The 20921-nt window shown below is 34.2% G+C and overlaps 1 protein-coding gene across 1 annotated transcript in view; it reads right to left on the bottom strand.

Moving 5' to 3' along the window:
* The window catches only part of CATSPERB (cation channel sperm associated auxiliary subunit beta), a 128482-nt gene that overhangs the window by 67688 nt on the left and 39873 nt on the right, over window positions 1-20921 (bottom strand). Inside the window, exons 10-14 of the mRNA XM_045505727.2 lie at window positions 18936-19002; window positions 18616-18662; window positions 18055-18207; window positions 16270-16419; window positions 8842-8986 (exon numbers count right to left, since the gene is read on the bottom strand). Of these exons, the coding sequence (XP_045361683.2) occupies window positions 8842-8986; window positions 16270-16419; window positions 18055-18207; window positions 18616-18662; window positions 18936-19002 (562 nt within the window). The remainder of the gene's footprint in view (window positions 1-8841; window positions 8987-16269; window positions 16420-18054; window positions 18208-18615; window positions 18663-18935; window positions 19003-20921) is intronic.

Below are 20921 nucleotides of genomic sequence, written 5' to 3'. Positions count from 1 at the left end.
GGATATTTTAATGTTGTTGTTGGTTCCTCTAACTTGTCCACCATTCTTCTGATAAAGGTTCTACAGGTGAAACACTTGAGTGGAATTATGTTTCCTGCCAGGACCATAACTGATACAATATTTTTATCAAAAATATCCCTGCAAAACAGAATATCAAGGCAAGATTGAGACTGAGTTGCTCACATATTTAAGGAATGCAAAGATGACTTCTTATGCTTGCTAAATACTGTGACACTAGTAATTCATACCAAGCAAGAGCAACACAATTACTAAAATTATTACTGGCAGTAGCATAGGATGGAGTAGTCTGTGGAGTGCTGGATTACAACAGCAAACATGGTTTTGAGGGAGACAGTATGGCTTAGTGGTAGACTGCATGTTTACCATGCACAAGGTCCTAGGTTCAATCCCCAGTACCTCCATTTAAAATAATAATAATAAATAAATAAAGCTAAGTACCACCGCCCTCCAAAAAAACAACTAAACAAAAAAAATTGTTAAAAATGAACATGGTTTTTGTAAAGATTGTGGGGTAGTATGATTTATGGATGTATTGGAGAGCTTACCAAAAACAAACAAATAAACAAACAAAAACCTATGACCTTGAATATCCAACTCAAGGCCAGAGTAGAGAACCTGACAGCTGTAAGAAAAAGGAAACTTATCTCACACCACACACAAATTTAGAAATTTTACACAGATCTATATAAGAAATCAGCTAGAAGAAAACAGGAGAATATCTTCATCAATTTGGGACAGGCAAAGATTTCTTAAACAGGATATAAGAAGCAAGAAGCACTAGCCATAAAAGAAAAGACTGAGGAATTTGAACTTTTAAAAATTAATAACTTTGTTCATCAAAAGATACCATGAAGTGAATAAAAATAACAAGCCACTAGTTGGGAAAAGATGATAGCAAGTCATATTTCTAAAAAAAGACTCCTACCCATAATGCATTAAAAACTCATAGAAGTCAATAAGAAAAAGTCAATACAATAAAAAATGGATTAAAAAAAGACTCAAAGAGATAATTTACAGAAAAAGATATAAAAATTGGCCAGTGAACACATGAAAATGTGCTCAACACTATTACCCATGCAAACGAAATCTTCAATGAGATACCATTACATACTCAGCATAATGGCTTACTATTTAAACAACTAACAATACTAAGAGTTGGTCAGAAGAGGGAGCAACTGGAATTCCTTTAGATTGCTGGTAGGACAGTACATTGATACAATCACCTTGGGAGAATGTTGGCAGCAGTCAATATTTTTTCTCACAAAAACCTAAACAAACATATACTTTATGATGTAGCAATTCCATTCTGAGGTATATACCCAACAGAAATAAAAGCTCTGCTTAGCAAAAACACACAAGAATGTTCATAACTACTTTATTTATAATAGGCCCCTAATGGAAGCAATTCAAATACCTATCAGTAGTGGTATGGAAAAATAAATTGCCATACATTCATACAGTGGAGGACTATGCAGCCGTGAAAAAGAACAAATTACTAATATGAAAGACTCTCACAGTCATAATGTTGACTGGAAAAAGTCAGACATACAAGAACATATACTGCATAATTCTGTTCATAGGAAGTTCAAAACCAAGCATAACTAATCTGTGGTATTAGAAGTCAGAGTAATGGCTACCCTTCAAGGTATACTGACAGGAAAGAGGCATGAGGGAGCTCTCTAGAGCACTGAGAATGCTCTATATTTTGCTCTACTTTCCAACCCTTCCCAATAAGATGGATAGTTTTTGTTTATTTCACAATCACACAATGCCTAGTGTCAGATTTCCAAATGCTACTACTGCATGACTGCTGTCTCAACAAATGATTCAGACAAATTAACCACAAAGATTAACCTTGATACCAACATAAACTGAACAGAAGTTTTGTGGCAGAAGAGAGAATAAACAAACACAGTGGTGAAGATCTGAGACAAGAATCAGAATTCTGTGGTCTCTCTTTATCCTGAATAAGGAAGGACTGTTGAGAGGATTTTATGATGGTAAAGCTGCTTCTGTTGGTGAGCATCAAGGACACAAAATCAAGGCCTTAGAAACCATGCTTTATAGAGTCATATCAGAAATCTTTAGAAAGCTTATTATTATCATAGACTTACAAGGGCAGAAGAACCTGGTTTTAAATTTAGACAGTCAAGAATGCTGACAATGTTAAAAACAAAGAAACAGACAAAAACCCCAGCCTTGCTCTTGTCTTGGAGACAATCAGTGTTTTGTATTTTTTTTTTGTAATCTGGTCTAATCAGTTATCTCCAAGCCTACCCCAATCTCTAAACTTATTCAATGATCTATGAAAGTTTCCTTGAACACTGGGAGATGTTCCTTCAGGGAGACTGTATTTCTGAAGGTAGATCTCATTTGTCTATTAAGTTACTGAATTTCAGCATTTTTTTTTTACAATTGGTAGTTTTATCAACTTATGAATGCCTGAAAAAGTGAACCAAAAAATGTATGAAAACTATAAGCTTCCCTGAAGAAAACATAGGATTAAATCTTCATGTCCATGAATTAGGCAATGGTTTCATTAGATAAGACACCAAAATCACAAACAACAAAAGGAAAAACAGATAAATTGGATTTGATCAAAATTTAAAATGCTTGTGCCTCAAAAAGAGCACCACCAAGAAAGTAAAAGATAACTCAGAGAATGAGAGAAGATACATGCAAATCATATATCTGATAAGAGACTTACCTCCAGAATATATAAAGAATATATAAAGTACTTTTACAACACAACAATAAAAAGACAATTAACCCAATGTTAAATGGGCAAAGGATTTGATGAGCTATTTCTTCAAAAAAAACAAACAAACAAACAAACAAAAAAAACTAATGGCCAATGAACACATGGAAAGATTCTTAACATCATTAGTTATTAGGGAAATGCAAACCAAAACCACACTGAGATACGACTTTTCATCCACTAGGGTAACTAAAGTTTTTCAAAGACAGACAATAATAAGTGCTGGTGAGGATGGAGGGCAATAATCTCCATATATTGCTAGCAGGAATGTAAAATAGTACAGTCACATTTCTTCAAAATGTTAAACACAGAGTTACCATATGACCCAGCAATGAGAATCCTAAGTATGCATTCAAGAGAACCGAAAGCATTATTTCTACACAAAACTTCTACACAAATGATCATAATAATATTAATCATAATAGCCAAAAAGTATAAAAAAATCAAATGCTCATGAATCCAAATATCCTGATAAATGGATAAAGAAAATGTGCCAAATCAGTACACTAAAATATTATTCAGCCACTAAAAGGAATGAAGTAATGCTATGACATGGATGAAACTTGAAGACATTATATTAAGTAAATAAGCCAGTCACAAAAGGACAAATACTGTATGATTCCACTTAGGTGGGGTGTCTAGAGTGGTCAAATTCATATATTCAGAAAGTAGTTAGAATAGATAAACAAGATTATATTGTATAGCACAGGGAAATATATACAAGATCTTGCAGTAGCTCACAGTGAAAAAAATGTGACAATGAAAAGATGTATGTTCATATATAACTGAAAAATTGTGCTCTACACTGGAATTTGGCACAACATTGTAAAATGACTATAACTCAATAAGAAAATGTAAAAAAAAAAAGAAAAGAAAAGAAAGTAGTTGCCAGAGGATGGGGGAAGAGAGAATGGGAAATTATTTAATGGCAATGGAGTCTAAGTCTGGGAAGATGGAAATATTCTGGAGGGACATGGATGCAGCATTTCACTGCAGCATTATTCAGAATAAATAAGACACAGAAACAACCTAAGTGTTCACTGACAGATGAATGAATAAAGAAAATGTGATATACACACAACAGAATATTATTTGGCCATAAAAAAGAAGAAAATCCTGACATTCACAACAATAGATAAAACTTAGGGCATTATTCTAAGTGAAGGTAAGTCAGAGAAAGACAAATACTGTATGACCTCACTTATATATGGAATCTACTAAAAAAGAATCAAACTTTTATAGAAATTGAGAGCAGAACGGTGGTTGCTGGGGTGTGGTGGCAAGCAGTGGGAAGGACTAATTGGTAAAGATGGTCAAAGTGTACAAATTTCCAATTATAAGATGAATAAGTTCTGGGGATGAAATGTATAGCACAGTGACATAGTTAATAATACTATACGTATATTTGAAGGTTGCTATAAGAGTAAACCTTACCTTAAAAGTTCTCATCATACAAAAAATTATAACTATGTGAGATGGTAAATGTGTTAACTAACCTTATTTTGATAATCATTTTGCAATATGTATATATATCAAATAATTACATTCTACATCATAAACGTATACAATATTATATCAATTACATCCCAATAAAGCTGGGGAGAAAAGCCAGGACATTCAAAAGCAACTGCATATACGAGGAAAATTAGAAACTGATTACACACACTTGGGAAAAGGCATTGACTCAGGAAAGACCTAAGATGACCTTAAGTTTTCACTTCAGGCTGATTCTTGGCATAGATACAACCCATAATGATAAAAACAAAAACATAACAAAAAAGCAAACCCTGGGGAAGGGGGAGAATCTGATTTCCAGATCTACTATATGATTATATTCAAATATCCAAAAAGATCACAAGGAATACAAAGAAACAGAAAAGTATAGCCCATTCAAAGGAATAAAAATAAATCAACAGAAATGTTCTATCTTAAATATGTTCAAAGAACGAAAGGATTATATGGTGAAAGTCAAGAAAATAATGTATGAACAAAATGGAAATATCATTAAAGAGACAGAAAACCTAAAAGAACCAAAAAGAAATTCTGCAGCTGAAAAGTACAAAAACCAAAATGAAAAAAACCTGCTAGAGGGACTCAAAGGTAGAAGAAGGAATTAGTTAACGTGAAGATAGGATAATGAAAATTATCAAGTCTGAGGAACAGAAAGAAAAGTGATTGAAGAAAAGTGAACAATGGTTTGTAACTGTACTTTTGTTTTCTACATGATTTAAGAGATTGACATATTTAAAGAAAAACCAATTAGTAATTTAAAAGCTAGTACTACTTACTGTTAACTTAGGTTTGAACTCTAAATCTCTTTTTCTACATAATTTTGGAGATTAATGAATTTAAAAGAATTATTAGTTTATGTTTGGGGACAAAAAGTACAATGATGTAATTTTGTGACATCAACAGCTAAAACAATAATAGTTGGAGACTTCAATACCCCACTCACAATTATGGATAGAACACCAGACAGAAGATACTTAAAGACATCAAGGACTTAAACAGCACAGTAAGCCAACTAGATCTAATAGACATATACAGAATGCTCCACCCAAAAACAATACATACACTTCTTCTCAAGGGCATATGAAACATTTTTCCAGGACAGACTATAAGTTATGCCACAAATTAAGTTTCAGTAGATTAAAAAATATAAATATCACACAATGTATCTTCTCTGATCACAAGGAAATGAAGTTAAAAATCAGTAACAAAGAAAACTGGAAAAGTCACAGAACTGTGGAAACTAAACAATGCACATTTAAACCACTAATCTATTAAAGAAGAATTCACAAGGGAAATTGGAAAATAACGTAGACACAAATGAAAATGAAAACACAACATACCAAAAGTTACGGAATGAAGCAAAACTGGTGCTAAGGGGGAAATATATTGTTATAAACATTTACTTTAAAAATAAATAAGAGATGACTGAAAGGAGCCAAAAGGCACAAACCTCTAATTATAAAATAAATAAGCCACGGAGATGTACAGGCATACATTGGAGATACTGCACATTTGTTTCCAGGCTACCACAATAAAGCGAATACTGCAAAATAGACAACCACATGAACTTTTTTGTTTCCCAGTATATATGAAAGTTATGTTTACACTAGGCTGTAGTCTATTAAGGGTGCAACAGTATTATGTCTTAACAAAAATATACATACCTTAATTTTAAAATACCTTATCACTAAAAAAGAGTGCTAACCATCATCTGACAATATATTTGTTATTGTCAATAATTGTCAACAATTCAATTTGTTAAAAAAAAAAGCAGTATCTGCAAAGTGCAATAAAGCAAAGTACAATAAAAGGATGTATTAGTGTATGCTTATAATGTACATTATGGTGACTATAGTTAATAATATCATATTACATATATGAAAGTTGCTGAGAGAGTAGACTTTAAAAGTTCTCATCATAAGAAAAAAAAAGATTTTTAACTGTGTATGTTGGCAATGTTAACTAGACTTACTGGCGTGGACATTTCACAATATATACAAATATCAAATTGCTGTACACCTGAAATTCATATAATGCTATATGTCGATTATACCTCAATTTAAAATTAATTACAATTGTTAAATTAAAACAAAAAAACAAGAAATTTCTCAAATCAACAATTTAACTTTAAAACTTAAGGACCTAGAGAAAGAAGAACAAAGTAAACCAAAAGCTAGCAGAAGGAAGGAAATAAAGATGAGGGAGATAAATGAAATAGAGAGTAGAAAAACAAGACAGAAGATCAATAAAACCAAAAGTTGGTTCTTTGAAAAGATCAATAAAACTTTACTCAGTTGAACTGAGAGAAAAGAGGAGACTCAAATTATTAAAATCAGAAATGAAAGTGGGGATATTACTACTGCTTCTACAGAAGTAGAGGGGATTATGAGAGAGTAGTGGAAACCCACAAATTGGATAAGCTAGATGACATGAAAAAATTCCTGGAAAAATAAAAGCTGTAAGATGAAATCATAAATAAATATAAAATCTGAACAGTTCTAAAACTAGTAAGGAGAATGAACTAATAACAAAAAAATCTCTCAACAAAGAAAAGCCCTGGACTGATGGCTTCACCAGTGAATTTTACAAAACACTTAAAGAACTAATACCAGTCCTTCTCAAACTTTTCCAAAAAATTGAAAAGGAAGGAATATTTCCCAACTTATTCCATGAGGTCAGTGTTATCTTGATACCAAAGTCAGACAAAGACACTACAAAAAAGAAAACAATAGACCAATATCCTTGATTAATACTGAAGCATAAATCCTCAAAATACTACAAACAGAATTTAGCAGCACATTAAAAGGATTATACGCCATGACTAAGTGGGATTTATTCCTGAAATGCAAGGGTGGTTTAACATAGGAAAATTGATCAATGTAATACCCCACATTAACAGAATGATAGGAAAAAACCCACAACATCATCTCAATTGATACAAAAAGGCATTTGACAAAATTCAGCATACTCTCATGATAAAAACACTTTATGGACTAGAATATGGGGTGGGGGGAACTACCTCAACACAATGAAAGCCATATAGGAGAAATCCACAGTGAGCATCATACTTAATGGTAAAAGACTTAAAGCTTTTCCTCTAAGATCAGGAATAAGACAAGGAAGCCCACTGTCACCGTTTCTATTCAATATAGTAGTGGAAGTTCTAACCAGAGCTGTTAGACAAAAAAAAAAAGCAATTAAAAACCACATATATTGAAAAGGAATTAGTAAAATAATCTCAGTTCACAGAGGATATAATCTTAAATGTAGAAAACCCTAAAGTTTCTCCAAAAAGACTGTTAGAATTTGGCAATGTAGTAGGATATAAAATCAATACTCAAAAATCAGTTGCGTTCCTATAGACTAACACAAATAATAAAAAAAGGAAATTAGGAAAACAATTCCATTTACAATAGCATCAAAAAGAATAAAATACTTAAGATATAACTTAACCAAAGAGGTTAAGGGTAACCCACAGAATGGGAGAAAATGTTTGCAAATCATATATCTGGTAAGGGATTAATATCGAGAATAAATACACCACTCCTAAAACTCAGTGATAGAAATAAGCAATCTGATTAATGGGCAAAGGACTTGAAAAGACATTTCTCCAAAGAAGATATAAAAATGGCCAATAAACACATGAAAAGATGCTCAACATCACTAACAACTAGGAAAATGCAATAAAAACCATAATGAAATACCACTTCATACCCATTAGGATGAATACTATTTAAAAAAAAAAACCCAGAAAATAACAAGTGTCAACAAGGATGTGGAGAAATTGGAACCCTTTTACACTGGTGGTCAGAATGTACGATGGTACAGTGCTGTGGAAAACAATATTGCGGCCTGACAAAAAATTAAAAATAGAATTATCATATGACCCAGCAATCTCACCTCTGGGTATAAACCCAAAAGAATTAAAAGCGAAGTCTCAAAGATATATTTGTACACCCACATTCATATTCACAATAGCTAAAATATGGAAGCAACCCAAGTGTCCACTGATGGATGAATGGATAAGCAAAATGTTGTATATACCAGTTAAATATTATTCAGCCTTAAAGATGAAGAAAACTCTGACATATGTTACCACAGGATGAACCTTGAGAACATTATGCTAAGTGAACTAATCTAGTCACAAAAGGACAAATGCTATATGATTCCACTTATATGAGGTACCAGAGTAGTCAAAAACATAGAAACAGAAAGTAGAATGGTGAGTTGTGAGGAGGTGCGGGGAGGAGGGAAATGGGGGTTTATTGTTTAAAAGGTATAGAATTTCAAGATGAAAAGAGTTATGGAGGTGGATGATGGTGATGGTTGTAGAATATCTGCATGTATTTAATAACACTGAACTTGTACACTTACACTTTAAGATGGTAAATATTGTGTTTGTTTTATCCCAATAACATTTTTTAAAAATCATTCACTCCTAATAGGTCTGAGACCCTAGGATTAGTTGATTAATATGGTAGATTTAAAAATCTATCTTCTAATCCCTGGCTCACATGTAGTGCTTATACCAATAAAAGTGAATTCCTCACCTGCCTTTGTCAAGTAAACCTTTCCACTTTGGGAAATGAAAGTAATATCTGAAGTATAAAAACTATGATAAGTATTCTTTATGATATCACCATGAAAGTCAGCTATTAGCTCAAAGGTGTTGCCGCCATCAATTGAAAGCCATACCTAAGGGAGTAAAAAGATAATACTTCACTAAAGAGCTACCATGTAACCGTCAACAATTACCTATCAGCCTAATCTTCCTAAATAAGAAAAATCATGCAGCACAGTCTTTCCCATACTCCTACATCCATTACACATACACACACACATACACACAAGTGTACAGACTGTTTACCTACTTGGTAAACCTTCCATTTCCTTCCTAGATTTTGTGCAACAGTATATGTGGCAGTTTTCAGTTCTATATAGTATGCATCATGAATGTATAAAAGAACAAAGTTATACTGCTATCTCCCAACTGAGTCCTCCTTGTTCATAAAAGGATGAAGTGTTGGGTGCATTTGGATATGGAAGGAGAGCACTTACCCATACTGAAATGAGACTTCTGTGCTAAATTCCTTTATTAGTTCTAAAAGTTTTTTTTGTTTTTGTTTTTGGAGAATCTTTAGAGTTTGTGGACAGAGATCATTTTACGTTCTACTTCTTCCTTTTCAATACAGATACTTTACATTTATTTTTCTTGTCTAATAGCTCTCACCACTTCTGGGTTTCCTTCCTTGTTCCTGATTTTAGAGGAAAAGCTTTCTTTCACCATCGAATATGTTGTTCACTGTGGGTTGCTCCTATGTGGCTTTCTTTATTTTGAGGTAGTTTTCATCTATTTAAATTATGTTAAGTGTTTTTATCATGAAAGTATGTTGAATTTTGTGAAATGCAATTTTATATCAATTGAGATGATGTTGTGGATTTTTTTCTCCTTCATTCCTTTAATGTGGTGTATTATATTGATCGACTTTCATATGTTGAACATTCCTATGTTCTAGGAACAAATCCCACTTGGTCATGGTATGGATAATCTTTTTTTTTTTTAAATTGAAGTATAGCTGATTTACAATGTTGTGTTAGTTTCTGGTATATAGCATAGTGATTCAGCCATCTACACATATGGCTAATCCTTTTAATGTGCTGTTGAGTTCAGTTTGCTAGTATTTTCTTGAGAATTTCTGCATCAGTGTTCTTCAGGGATTGGTCTCTAGTTTTTGTTTCCCATATTATCCTTGTCTAGCTTTGGTATCAGGGTAATGGTGGCTTCATAGAATGACTTTGGAAGTATTCTTTCCTCTTCAATTGTTTTGATAAGAGTTTGAGGAGGATTGGTGTTAATTCTTCTTTAGATATTTGGAACAATTCACCAATGAAGGCATCTGGTCTGGGCTTTTCTTTGTTGGGAGGTTTGATTACTGATTTAATCTCCTAACTAGTTATCGGTCTGTTCAAATGTCCTATTTCTTTATGATTTAGTATTGGTAGGTTGTGTGTTTCTAGGAATTTACTCATTTTCTCTAGGTTATCCAGTTTGTTAGCATACAACTGTTCATAATATTCTCAATTCCTCCTCATTTCTGTGACATCAATGGTAAAGTCCACTCTTTTCATTTTTTATTTTAGTTGAGTCTTCTTTTTCTTTTCTTTGTTAATCTAGCTAATGGTTGTTAATAAACAAGCTCTTAATTTCATTGCTTTTTTTCCCTCTTGTTTTTCTATTCTCTGTTGCATTTATATCTTCTCTAGTCTTTATTATTTCCTTCCATCTGCTAGCTTTTGGTTTGGTAGCTCTTCTTTGTCTAGCTCCTTAAGTTATAAAATTAGGTTGTTAATTTGAGGTTTTTTCTTTTTCATATGTGTTTATAGCTATAAACTTCCCTGATAGTACTACTATTGCTACATCCCATAAGTTATGGTATATTTTGTTTTCATTTAATTTTCTCAAGGTATTTTCTAATTTCCCTTATGACTACTTCTTTGACTCACTGGTTGTTTTAAAAATGTGTTGATTAATTCCACTTACATGTGGATTTTCCATCTTTCCTTCTATTGATTTCTAGTTTCATTCCATTTGGTTGGAAAATATACTTTGTATAATTTCAGTCTTTCTAAATGTGTTGAGACATGTTTTGTGGCCTTACATATGGTCTATTCTGGTTGTATTTGAGAAGAATTTATACTGCAGTTGCTGGGTACAGTATTCTGATTACATCTGTTAGGTCCAATTGGTCTGCAGTGTTGTGTAAGTCCTCTATTTCCTTACTCTTCTTCTGTCCATTTGTTCTATTCATTGAAAGTGGAGTATTGAGGTCTCCCACTATTATGTTGCTATTTCTCCCTTCAATTCTTTCTAATTCTGCATCATATATTTAGGAGCCCGGATATTTGATGCATAAATAGTTATAATAGTTATGTCTTCTTGGTGAATTGATTTTTTATTCTTATATAATATCTTTGTCAATTTTTGACTTAAAGTCAATTTTGTATGGTATTATATAGCCATCCTTGCTCTCTTTCAGATACCATTTGCATGAAATATTTTTAAAATCTTTTCACTTTCAGCTATGTGCATCCTCAGATCTAAAGAGAGTTTTTTGTAGACAGCATATTGTTGCATCTTGTTTTTTTGTAAATTCATTCAGCTAATTTATGTCTTTTGATTGGGAAATTTAGTCCATTTACATGTAAAGTAACTACTGTATGGAAGGACTTACTATTGCCATTTTGTTTATTGTTTTGTATGTCTTGTATCTTTTTGTCTTTCCTTTCCTTTCTTATTGTCTTGCTTTCTGCTTTGTTAAATTTTTTGTAGTGGCATGCTTTGATTTCCTTCTAATTTTCTTGTGCATATATTCTATACTTTTTTTTTTTCTGTGTGGTTACCATCACAATTACATTAAAAAATCTTATTCTATTTTTAATCTGATAACAATTTAACTTTAATTGCATACAGAATCTTCTATACATCCCCATCCCCCTTTATGCTATTAATGTCATATATTACATATTTTAATATTATATACTCATTAACATATTTATTGTTCAAAAATGTTTTCTTTTATAAATTCTATACAAGAATTAAATGTGAATTTATGCACCAAAATCACATTAATACAAGTGATTATGTTTGCACATGTATTTACATTATTGGAAAACTATACTTTCGTGTGATTTCATGTTGATGTCTAGCACCCTTTACTTTCATCTTGCAGGATTCATTTCAGCATTTTTTCTTTTTTTTTTTAGCAGAACAGTCATAGTTGTAATGAACTCTTTCAGCTTTAGTTTATCTGGGAAAAGTCAATTTCCCCATCATTTTTGAAAGACAGTTTACCAGATACAGTATTTTTTATGGATTTCTATTTTTTTAAATATATTTTTGTTGAAGTACCGTCAGTTTACAATGTTATATCAATTTCTGGTGCACAGCACAATACTTCAGTCACATAGGAACATACATATGTTCATTCTCATTATTCTTCACCATAGGTTACTACAAAATATTGAATATGGTTCCCTGTGCTATACAGTATAAACTTGTTGTTTATCTGTTTTATATATATTAGTTAGTATCTGCAAATCTCAAACTCCAAATTTATCCCTTCCTGCCCCCTTATCCCCCTGGTAACCATAAGTTTGTTTTTTATGTCTGTGAGTCTGTTTCTGTTTTGTAAATAAGTTCGTCTTTTTTTTTTTTTAAGTTTCCACATATAAGTGATATCACCATGTGGTATTTTTCTTGCTCCTTCTGGCTTAATTAACTTAGAATGACATTTTCCAGTTACAATATTCTTAACTGACAGGTTTTCTTCCCTTTCAGCACTTTGAATATATTATCCTATCCCCTTCTGACTTGCAAGGCTTCTGCTGAGAAATTCACTGATAATCTTATGAAAGTTCCCTTCTATGTGACAAAGTCACTTTTCTCTTGCTGTTTACAAGATCTCTTTCTGCCTTTGACTTTTGACCTTTTGATTTTCTGTGTCTTGGTGTTGGTCTCTTTGGACTTACTCTGATTGGAATTCCTTGAGCTTCTTTAATGTGTATGTCCATGTTTTCCCTTCAGATTTGAGAAGTATTTGACCATTATTTCTTTATATGAGCTCTGTGCCTACTTCTCTCTCTCTTCACCTTCTGAGACTCCCATAATGCATATGTAAGTCTGATAGCATCCCATAAGTTCCTGAGGCTCTCTTCACTTTTTTTCATTTGTTTTTCTTTTTTCTCCTCTGACTTGATGACTTCAATTTGCTGATTCTTTCTTCTGCTTGATCAAGTCTGTTGTTAAACTCCTCCAGTGAGTTTTCCAGTTTCAGTTCCAGAATTTCTCTTTGAGCTTTTAAATTAGTTTCTCTGATATTCTCATTTTGTCCATGCATTAGTTTCCTAATTTCTTTTAGTTGTCTATCTGTGTTCTTGTAAAGCTCATTGAGCATCTTTAGGAAGTTGTTTTAAATTCTTTGTCAGGCATCTCATAGATCTGCATTTCCTTAGGGTCATTTTTCTGGAGTTTTATTTTGTTCCTTTGATTGGACCATGCTTCCCCACTTCTTTGTTTTCCTTGTGACTGTTGTTTTGAGACTTGGGCATTTGCTAAAGCAACCACACCTCCCAGTTTTTATGGCCTGGTTTCACACAGACCTTTACCAATCTGCCCAGTTAAAGGTTCTAGGACCTCTGAAATCTTTTCTGAGAATACATCTTCTCTGGCTTGTGCTGTGCTTTCAGTTGTCTCAAATTCCCTGAACAGCTTATCTCTGACTCTTCTCAGAAGCCCATCAGCTCTTGTCGCCCCTAGCATCTGCCTGCAAAACCACAGTTCTAATGTGCTGCAGCAATATCTGTTTTCAGTAGTTTCCAAACAAGTCTACCAGTTCCATCAGTGTTCTGAGTCAGGCAAGACAGATTCTGTTCTGTCAGGTAGCCCCTGGTCTGGGCAGAATGTGGGGTGCACTGTTACCTCTTTTGTTTCTGTTCTGAGAGAGGATCCCTGGTGTGGGAAGTTTCCTTCAATTGTGCTGCACTAAATCAAATAGGGGAGGGATGGATGGATGTGCAAAATGTTGTAGGCTTTTCTATCTCTTTTGCTGGAATCCCTTTTGACTTCAGATTGGTCTGGGTGCTGTAGCTTCTCAACTTGTCTCTAAAGTTCTTGCAAAGGTATTCGGTCCATATATTGTTATCTTGGTGGCTTTGGGAGAAAGTGAGGGTCTGAAGCATCCTAGTCTGCCATCTTGTCAATATTGTTCCCCTCTTTCAGCAGTTTCCAAACACTGCTGTCTGTTGTGTCAGTGTTCTGAGTTAGGCAAATTCCCTTGAACAGCCCCCAGACAAGCCAGAACATTGGATGCAAGGTCTATTCTTCTGTTCCCATTCCAAGGGAGGATCCCTGCTGTTGGAGGGATGCTGGGTTGGATGCAGCGGGACAGATGGGCAAATGCTGCACATTTTCCTACCTTTTTTTAGAATCCCTTTTTGGTTTTATGTTGGGCTGTGTGCCATAGCTCCTCAATTGGTCTCTAAAGTTCTTGCAAAAGTACTCTGATCTGTATATTGTTGCTAACTCAGTGTCTCTGTGGGAGAGCAAGGGACTGAAGCTTCTTCGACTGCCGTCTTGCTGACCCAGGATTCTTCTTTTTAATGGAGGTGAAGTTCTCTTTTTTGTCATCGTTCCTGCTTTTTCAGTCTGGTTTTAAAATGCTTTCCTTACCCTGACTTCCAAATAATATTCACTATTTGTTCCTCTAAAAGTTTTGATATTTAAATTATTAATCCACCAGGAGTTGAACTTGCACCATGGGGATGTAATTCAACATTTTCCATATGTATAGCCAAACTTCCGATCCCATTTTGAGCAGTCTCTTATTTCCCCCTGTGATGTTACTTTGGCCTCTGTTAACGTTCTAGATATGCATGGGTCTATTTGTAGGCTATTTTATTCCATTGGTCAATTTGTCTGTTCCTGAGCCCAAACTGTATTATCATAATTACTACAGATTTTTTAAAAGGGTTAATGTCTGGTAATGCGATTCCTTCTTCCTTATTCTTCTTAAGAACTATCTTGGTTACTCTTCGTCTTTTGTTTTCCCATGTATATTTTCTTTTCTTAAAAAAATTATTGAGGTATAATTGACATATACCATATAGACTTAAGAGTCAACTAAACACCACATAAATCTTGGTATTTTGATTAGAGTTGTATTAGGTCTACAGATTAATTTAAGGAAGAACTGATAAGTCAAGTTTTCGTATCCATAAGAATGTTTATGTCCATTTCTTTATAAAGTTTTAAATGTCCTTCAGTAGGGTTTATAATTTTCTACATATAGGTCTTGGAAATCTTTTCTTAGATTTACTTTTAAGTACTTTATAGTTTTTATTTGTGTGTTTTTGTTTTGTTTTGGCTACTGTAAAAATAATGCCTTAAAAGTTATGCTTTCAAATTTACTGTTGATCATGTGCAGAAATGAAATTTACTTTACTTCCTACCATGTTTAGCATTTCATTTGTTTTAGCAATTTGTATGTAATTTTTAGATTTTCAATATAGACAATCATATCTTCTGCAAGTACCCAGTTTATTACTATTTAATATTCATGCCTTGATTTCTTTTTTTCTTTGTCTTATTGCATTCCTCAATGTACATTTTTCACTTCTTAATAGTTTCTTGATAGAACTCCAATTGTGGTTAATACAACCCCCCTCCTTCTCCACTACATCTATACACCTACAACTGAACATGAAGAACATTTAATAAAGTTGCACTAGTCACATGTTGAATTCATGAGCACAGAGCTCAAGCAATCATACTGCATTCTTTTAATCAATTCATTCTCCCGTCCTCCTAGGTAACTATTTTACTCTTCTCTCTTTCTTCAACACCCCAACATTCCTCCTTCATCCTCACTCTTAAATAATAACTTTGGTTTTTGTTGATAAAATAGAAAATAAATTCCCACATCTTCCATCACCATATCTACCCACGTACCAGCTTTTGAACTTGAAAACCCTTCCTTCCTCTTGTTACTACAGAACAACTGTCTATGCTCCTAAGGCCAACCTCTTCAGTGCTTCATAGATCTCATCTCCCTCATCTCTTTAGAAATGTCACTCTAGCAATTTCTTCTCTCTTTTCCCTGCATCCCCAATTTTCCCCTCTCTACTGAATAATTCCCATAATTACACATAATTCCTCCTATCTTAAAAATTTTTCTTCTTTTGACTTCCTTTTCCCTTTCAAACACTACAGCATTTACCTGCTCCCCTTTTCTGCAAAACTCAGCAAAAGATTTGTTTGTATTCACTGTCACTTTCCTTTTCCCTCATTCTCTCCTCATCAGGTTTTCCACCTCCCAGACCAGCTGAATGACTCTGTTCTTTATTTGATGTATAATCACTCAGCATAGAGGAAGTGAATGATTTATACCTATACTGCACTGCAAGGTTTCATTTGTACATACCTGATTACCATAAGCATACAGAAAATGACTTCGCGGGTGGAATACCATCCCAACAGGAGAAAATGATGAAGGAAACAAGAAAACTGGAAATTTTGGTACTAATCTTGGTTTGTTGTTTTTTAGGATCCTCACTGTGGCAGTGGTATCTTTCTAGAAACAGATAAACAAAGCATGAGCAAATCGTAAGAGTTCTCCTGTTATAGAAACGACAGGCCAGCCAAGAGACAAGCACCACTCGGAGGGTTGGAGTACTCAGATTTATTACGCCGGCGGGCTCAGACGGGCTTCTGCTCTGAAGCTCTGAGCACCTCCAAGACGTGTGCATGAGGTTTTATAGGGTTAATTACAAGCTCGGGGTATTCGGCCAATAGGCATGGAACAGCTTTAGCAGCATCATTATCACAAAAGCAGAGGCAGGGAATCAGCAAACCGACATTTATTAATTTAGATTTATGAGTTAGGTCCAGCAGAACTCAGATCAGTAATCCGACACTTGTTAAGCTTAGATTTACCAGTAGGCCCAGCCTGGCTTTTCCTTCACACTCCCATTAATATTACTAGTCTATGTTACAATTTTTAGAGTTTCTTGTTACTTGGATTTTGATTAAGATAGGGACACAACCATTAACAAATATAGAATTGGAAGGATTAGCAACAATTTGTATCTCTTTACTCTGCTTCCTCCAACAATAGAGGTCCATTTTATAGATGTTGAATGTGACGTTGAGGAGATTAAGTCATTTGTCCATAATAAATGTCACAAGGAGACTGATCATAGAATCATTACTGAACAGACAGACTCTAATGCCCATGCTCATAACTATCCTGTCAAACTACTTTTTAAGAAGTGTGGATGTTTGGGTCACACTCCAGTTATGTTGGATCATGATTTTGAAGGGGATCAGAATATATGCACCCCAAGATATGCTGCTTTGGTATAAAGATTATGTTAAGCTGAAGGTATCTGAGATTCAACAAATGCAGAAAAAAATCCTTCCCTTATCTGACTAAAAGCACCAATTTCTCAAATATAAGGCTGCCATTAATTCCTCTTCAGATCAGAACTACTCCTAGAAGGAAGAATATGAACATAACCTACCCCAAATCCCTCCTCCAAGAGAGTTTCATGCCCCTGAAGGAGATGGAAAGACCACTTATACCTGTATAAACAAACATAATCACAAACTCTCTTATCTCCCGTTTGTTCTCCTGTAAACCCACTATCTTTTCATTTGTTTTCCCTTAAGTGCCTATTCAGCTATTAAGATAGTATATAACCCCCAAATTTTAACCACCTTTTTCAATTACTCATTACTGACTTTCACCCCGCATGTACGTGTACTGCATGCAGAAATAAATTGTTTTCTTTTCTTCTGTTAATCTGTCTTTTGTCAGTTTAATTTGCAGGGCCCTAATAACTGAACATAAGAGGGTAGAGGAAAATTATTTTTTTCTCCCCCCAAATCATGAGAATAGGGCTAGTTCTACTTTTTGTTCATTTAAACTAACCATTTTATGGAGACTTAAATTTATATCCTGGAGAATAAGCAAAAAAGAATCACTATGCAAACAGCATATTTTCCATTTTCATCAAATTGAATGACAATCAGAGGCAAGAAATCTCTAAAGTGTCAAACTATATTATTAACTGTAAATAATTTTGCTGTAATCAATTTTATCAACTTCTACCACCAAAGATGACAAGAATTTGGAAATAAGTTTTGCTAAGGTAAATTCTCATGATTGTGGCGTCAAGAGCAATCATCTCTAGGCTGTGAGGCTTACCTGGTTATGGCAGAGGAAGACTCCAGAACTTTGCTCTTGGTCAACAAGAAATGTTACCAACGTTGAAGGAATAGTTTTCGTTCCTTTGGAAACGGGAGGTAAGCAAGACAACCATTCAAGAAATGGTTCTTTACTATAAAAACAAGAGCTTGCCTACAAAAAGAGAAAGGAAAAGTAAATGCCATTCCTGAACTGTCAGAGTCCTAATTAGTTCTCGTAGGTTCAAATAAACTAATGAACCACTGTGTTGTCGTGACCACAAATAATTGTGATATATCTTTAATGTCTGTGCTTCTCTTCTGGGGGATGTGACTTGAGAAAACACTGCAAAGCATCCCTTTTTCACATGAATTGTTTTTCTAGAACCACTGTAGTGGGTCTAGATTTAACATAATTTGGTAATTACCATTAAATCCAAATAGAGGTACCACTGGCAGCAGAGAGTGATTGCTAAGCTTTTCAGTCTGCAGAAGTGCCATTTTTTAGATTAATAACAATCTAAAAATGATGTAAATCATGTATAATAAAATTTTTTATCTATTAAAACATTTAACAGCATACCTCACTTAGGGTCCTGTTTCTCTCAAAGGTGATAGTAACATAATCAACTATAAAATATAAAGGTGCAGAGATTATAAGCAACATCTATATTTTGAAATGTACCATTAGTTAAGTATATTCAACTACAATTTTCTTGTGCTTATAACAGGGCATGTGTATTGTCTCAGATTAAATTGACTGTTCTCTCAGTTTTAGGCCATTAACTTATACAAATCTATCTTTACTGTTTATTCTATTTTTCTTTTATTTCATTTAATCAAATCTATATATGCTACCTATATTGAAAAAAGCTTATTAATAGTTTTGTAACTAAAATTTACCTTCAAAGTGTTCTCTATTAGCAAAACACCTTTCATTATACCACAGTTTTCCTTTAATGTAGTCAACCTACATAAATAAACAAAAATATCATTTAGGCAGTAAGTAGACTTAACTTCTAGAAGTTCCACAGTTCAGAAATCTGAGGCAAATAAAGAGAGAAAAACTCCATGCCAACAAAATAAAAGATCATAGAATGAGGACAAGAAACAAGAATATGCTTTTTGAACAACACACAAATAAGGAATAAAAAGAGAATGGAAGTGCAGATGATGTTAATGGAAGATGCTGCTATCTCTGAACTGTTTTTCCAAGGCCACCAGGAGCTGTTGGTCTTTCATGACAGTTACTATGAGCCACATAATAATCTTTTATTCTTCTTCAGCTGCAGCTGGATTTATGGTGTCTTCCCAGAAGCCTGACAGCAGCAGGAAGCAGTAAGAGAAAGCCACAAAAATACAGGTTTTCAAAAGTTGGTCATAAGAGAGAAGCTTCCAAAAAAGTTAGACTATACATATTGGATAAGAATTATATGCGAGAGTTTGAAATGGTTTTGTTATAGGATGATTCTGACTCTCAAATTATTATTGAGACCAAAGACAGACCTTCTTACATTTTTTAAAAGCAGTGATAAAATCTGCATAATCTGTGCATTTAAAAACCTTTTAAATGTTCTAGAATAGACTGTGGTGATGGTTGCAGAACTCTGTGAATATACTAAAGGCCCTTGAATTGTACACTTTAAGTGGGTGAATTTTATGCTATCTGAATTATATCTCAGTAAAACTGCTAGATAAACAAAAAAGACTTTTAAAATGGGATGGACAATAATGTACTTGAATTTCAGCCTAAGGTATTATATCAAATAAGCCTTCTGAGTTTTTATATAAATCTGCCAGTTTTCAGGACACCATAATTATCATAATATCTGGGCAATTAATATAGAATCTTTATTGGGCCCTGACTTATTCCTCCCCCCCCCCTTTAGATTCCTTCTTGCTCTTTTTCCCTACCTGGAAAGAAAACTGGTAATAGTCCAGTGAATATCCTTGGGGATAATTTAACCTCATCAGGCTGACTTCATTCCAAGGATGAGCTCATGCCCCAGGCCTGACTCAGAGTCACGAAGATGGGTCAGGAATGAACACGTGATCCAAGTCAGCCTAATGAGTCAGCCCTGAGACATGCTGGAACCACTGGGAAAGCAATACGTTATTCCCGTGGGGATTGCTAAACGGACTGCACACAAACCTGCGGCTGTTCTCACTGACAACTGGAGGAAACCCACTGAGAATGAAGCTCAGGGAGAGGCAAGCAGACCCGATCCTTGAGAAGACAGAGTCCGATGGACATCTGTCAGGCACTAAATCCAGTCATGTCTGGAAACAGGATTCATTTACTCCTTGAATTCCCTGTTCACATGAGCCAACAACTTCTCCTCCTTTGCTAAAATCAGGTTTAGTTTAGTTTCTGTCATCTACCTTCAAAAGGTTCTAACTATCTGTTTGGGAAGAGAATCCAGATTTTTTTTTTTTTTTAAGTTTCTACTTTGATTCATGAACCAGGCTGAGGTTTTTCTTACATCGCGTTATTTAATGACTTCACCTCTGAGAGGTAGATATTGTTAGGCCCATTTTAAAATGAAGAAATTGCGGTCCAGAGAGGTCTATCACTGTTCTAACTTCCATGCTACATGGCTACTAAACTCATGAAAGATTAGACTCTTGACTTTCATTTATTCACTCATGGAGTCAGCAAATACTATATTGAGACAGCCTATCTGCAAGGCAGTGTGCTAACTTATTAGCATCCAATAGTAAATAAGGTAGTCCTTGATATGAAACCTGAAGCCTGGTGAGGCTAGTGAGAGAACTCAGCAGACAAAATAGGGTAACAAGTGACAGGAATTCACGTGGAGAGCTCTGAGGTTGCACAGGAAAAGGCACCTTGGCAGTCTCAGAGGGCTTCCTGAAGGAGAAGTAGGAATT

The sequence above is a fragment of the Camelus bactrianus genome, chromosome 6 (genome assembly GCF_048773025.1).
Source record: "Camelus bactrianus isolate YW-2024 breed Bactrian camel chromosome 6, ASM4877302v1, whole genome shotgun sequence".
Taxonomy (NCBI): domain Eukaryota; kingdom Metazoa; phylum Chordata; class Mammalia; order Artiodactyla; family Camelidae; genus Camelus; species Camelus bactrianus.
The sequence above is the reverse complement of the archived record's forward strand: the minus strand, read 5'-3'. Positions and strand labels throughout refer to the sequence as shown.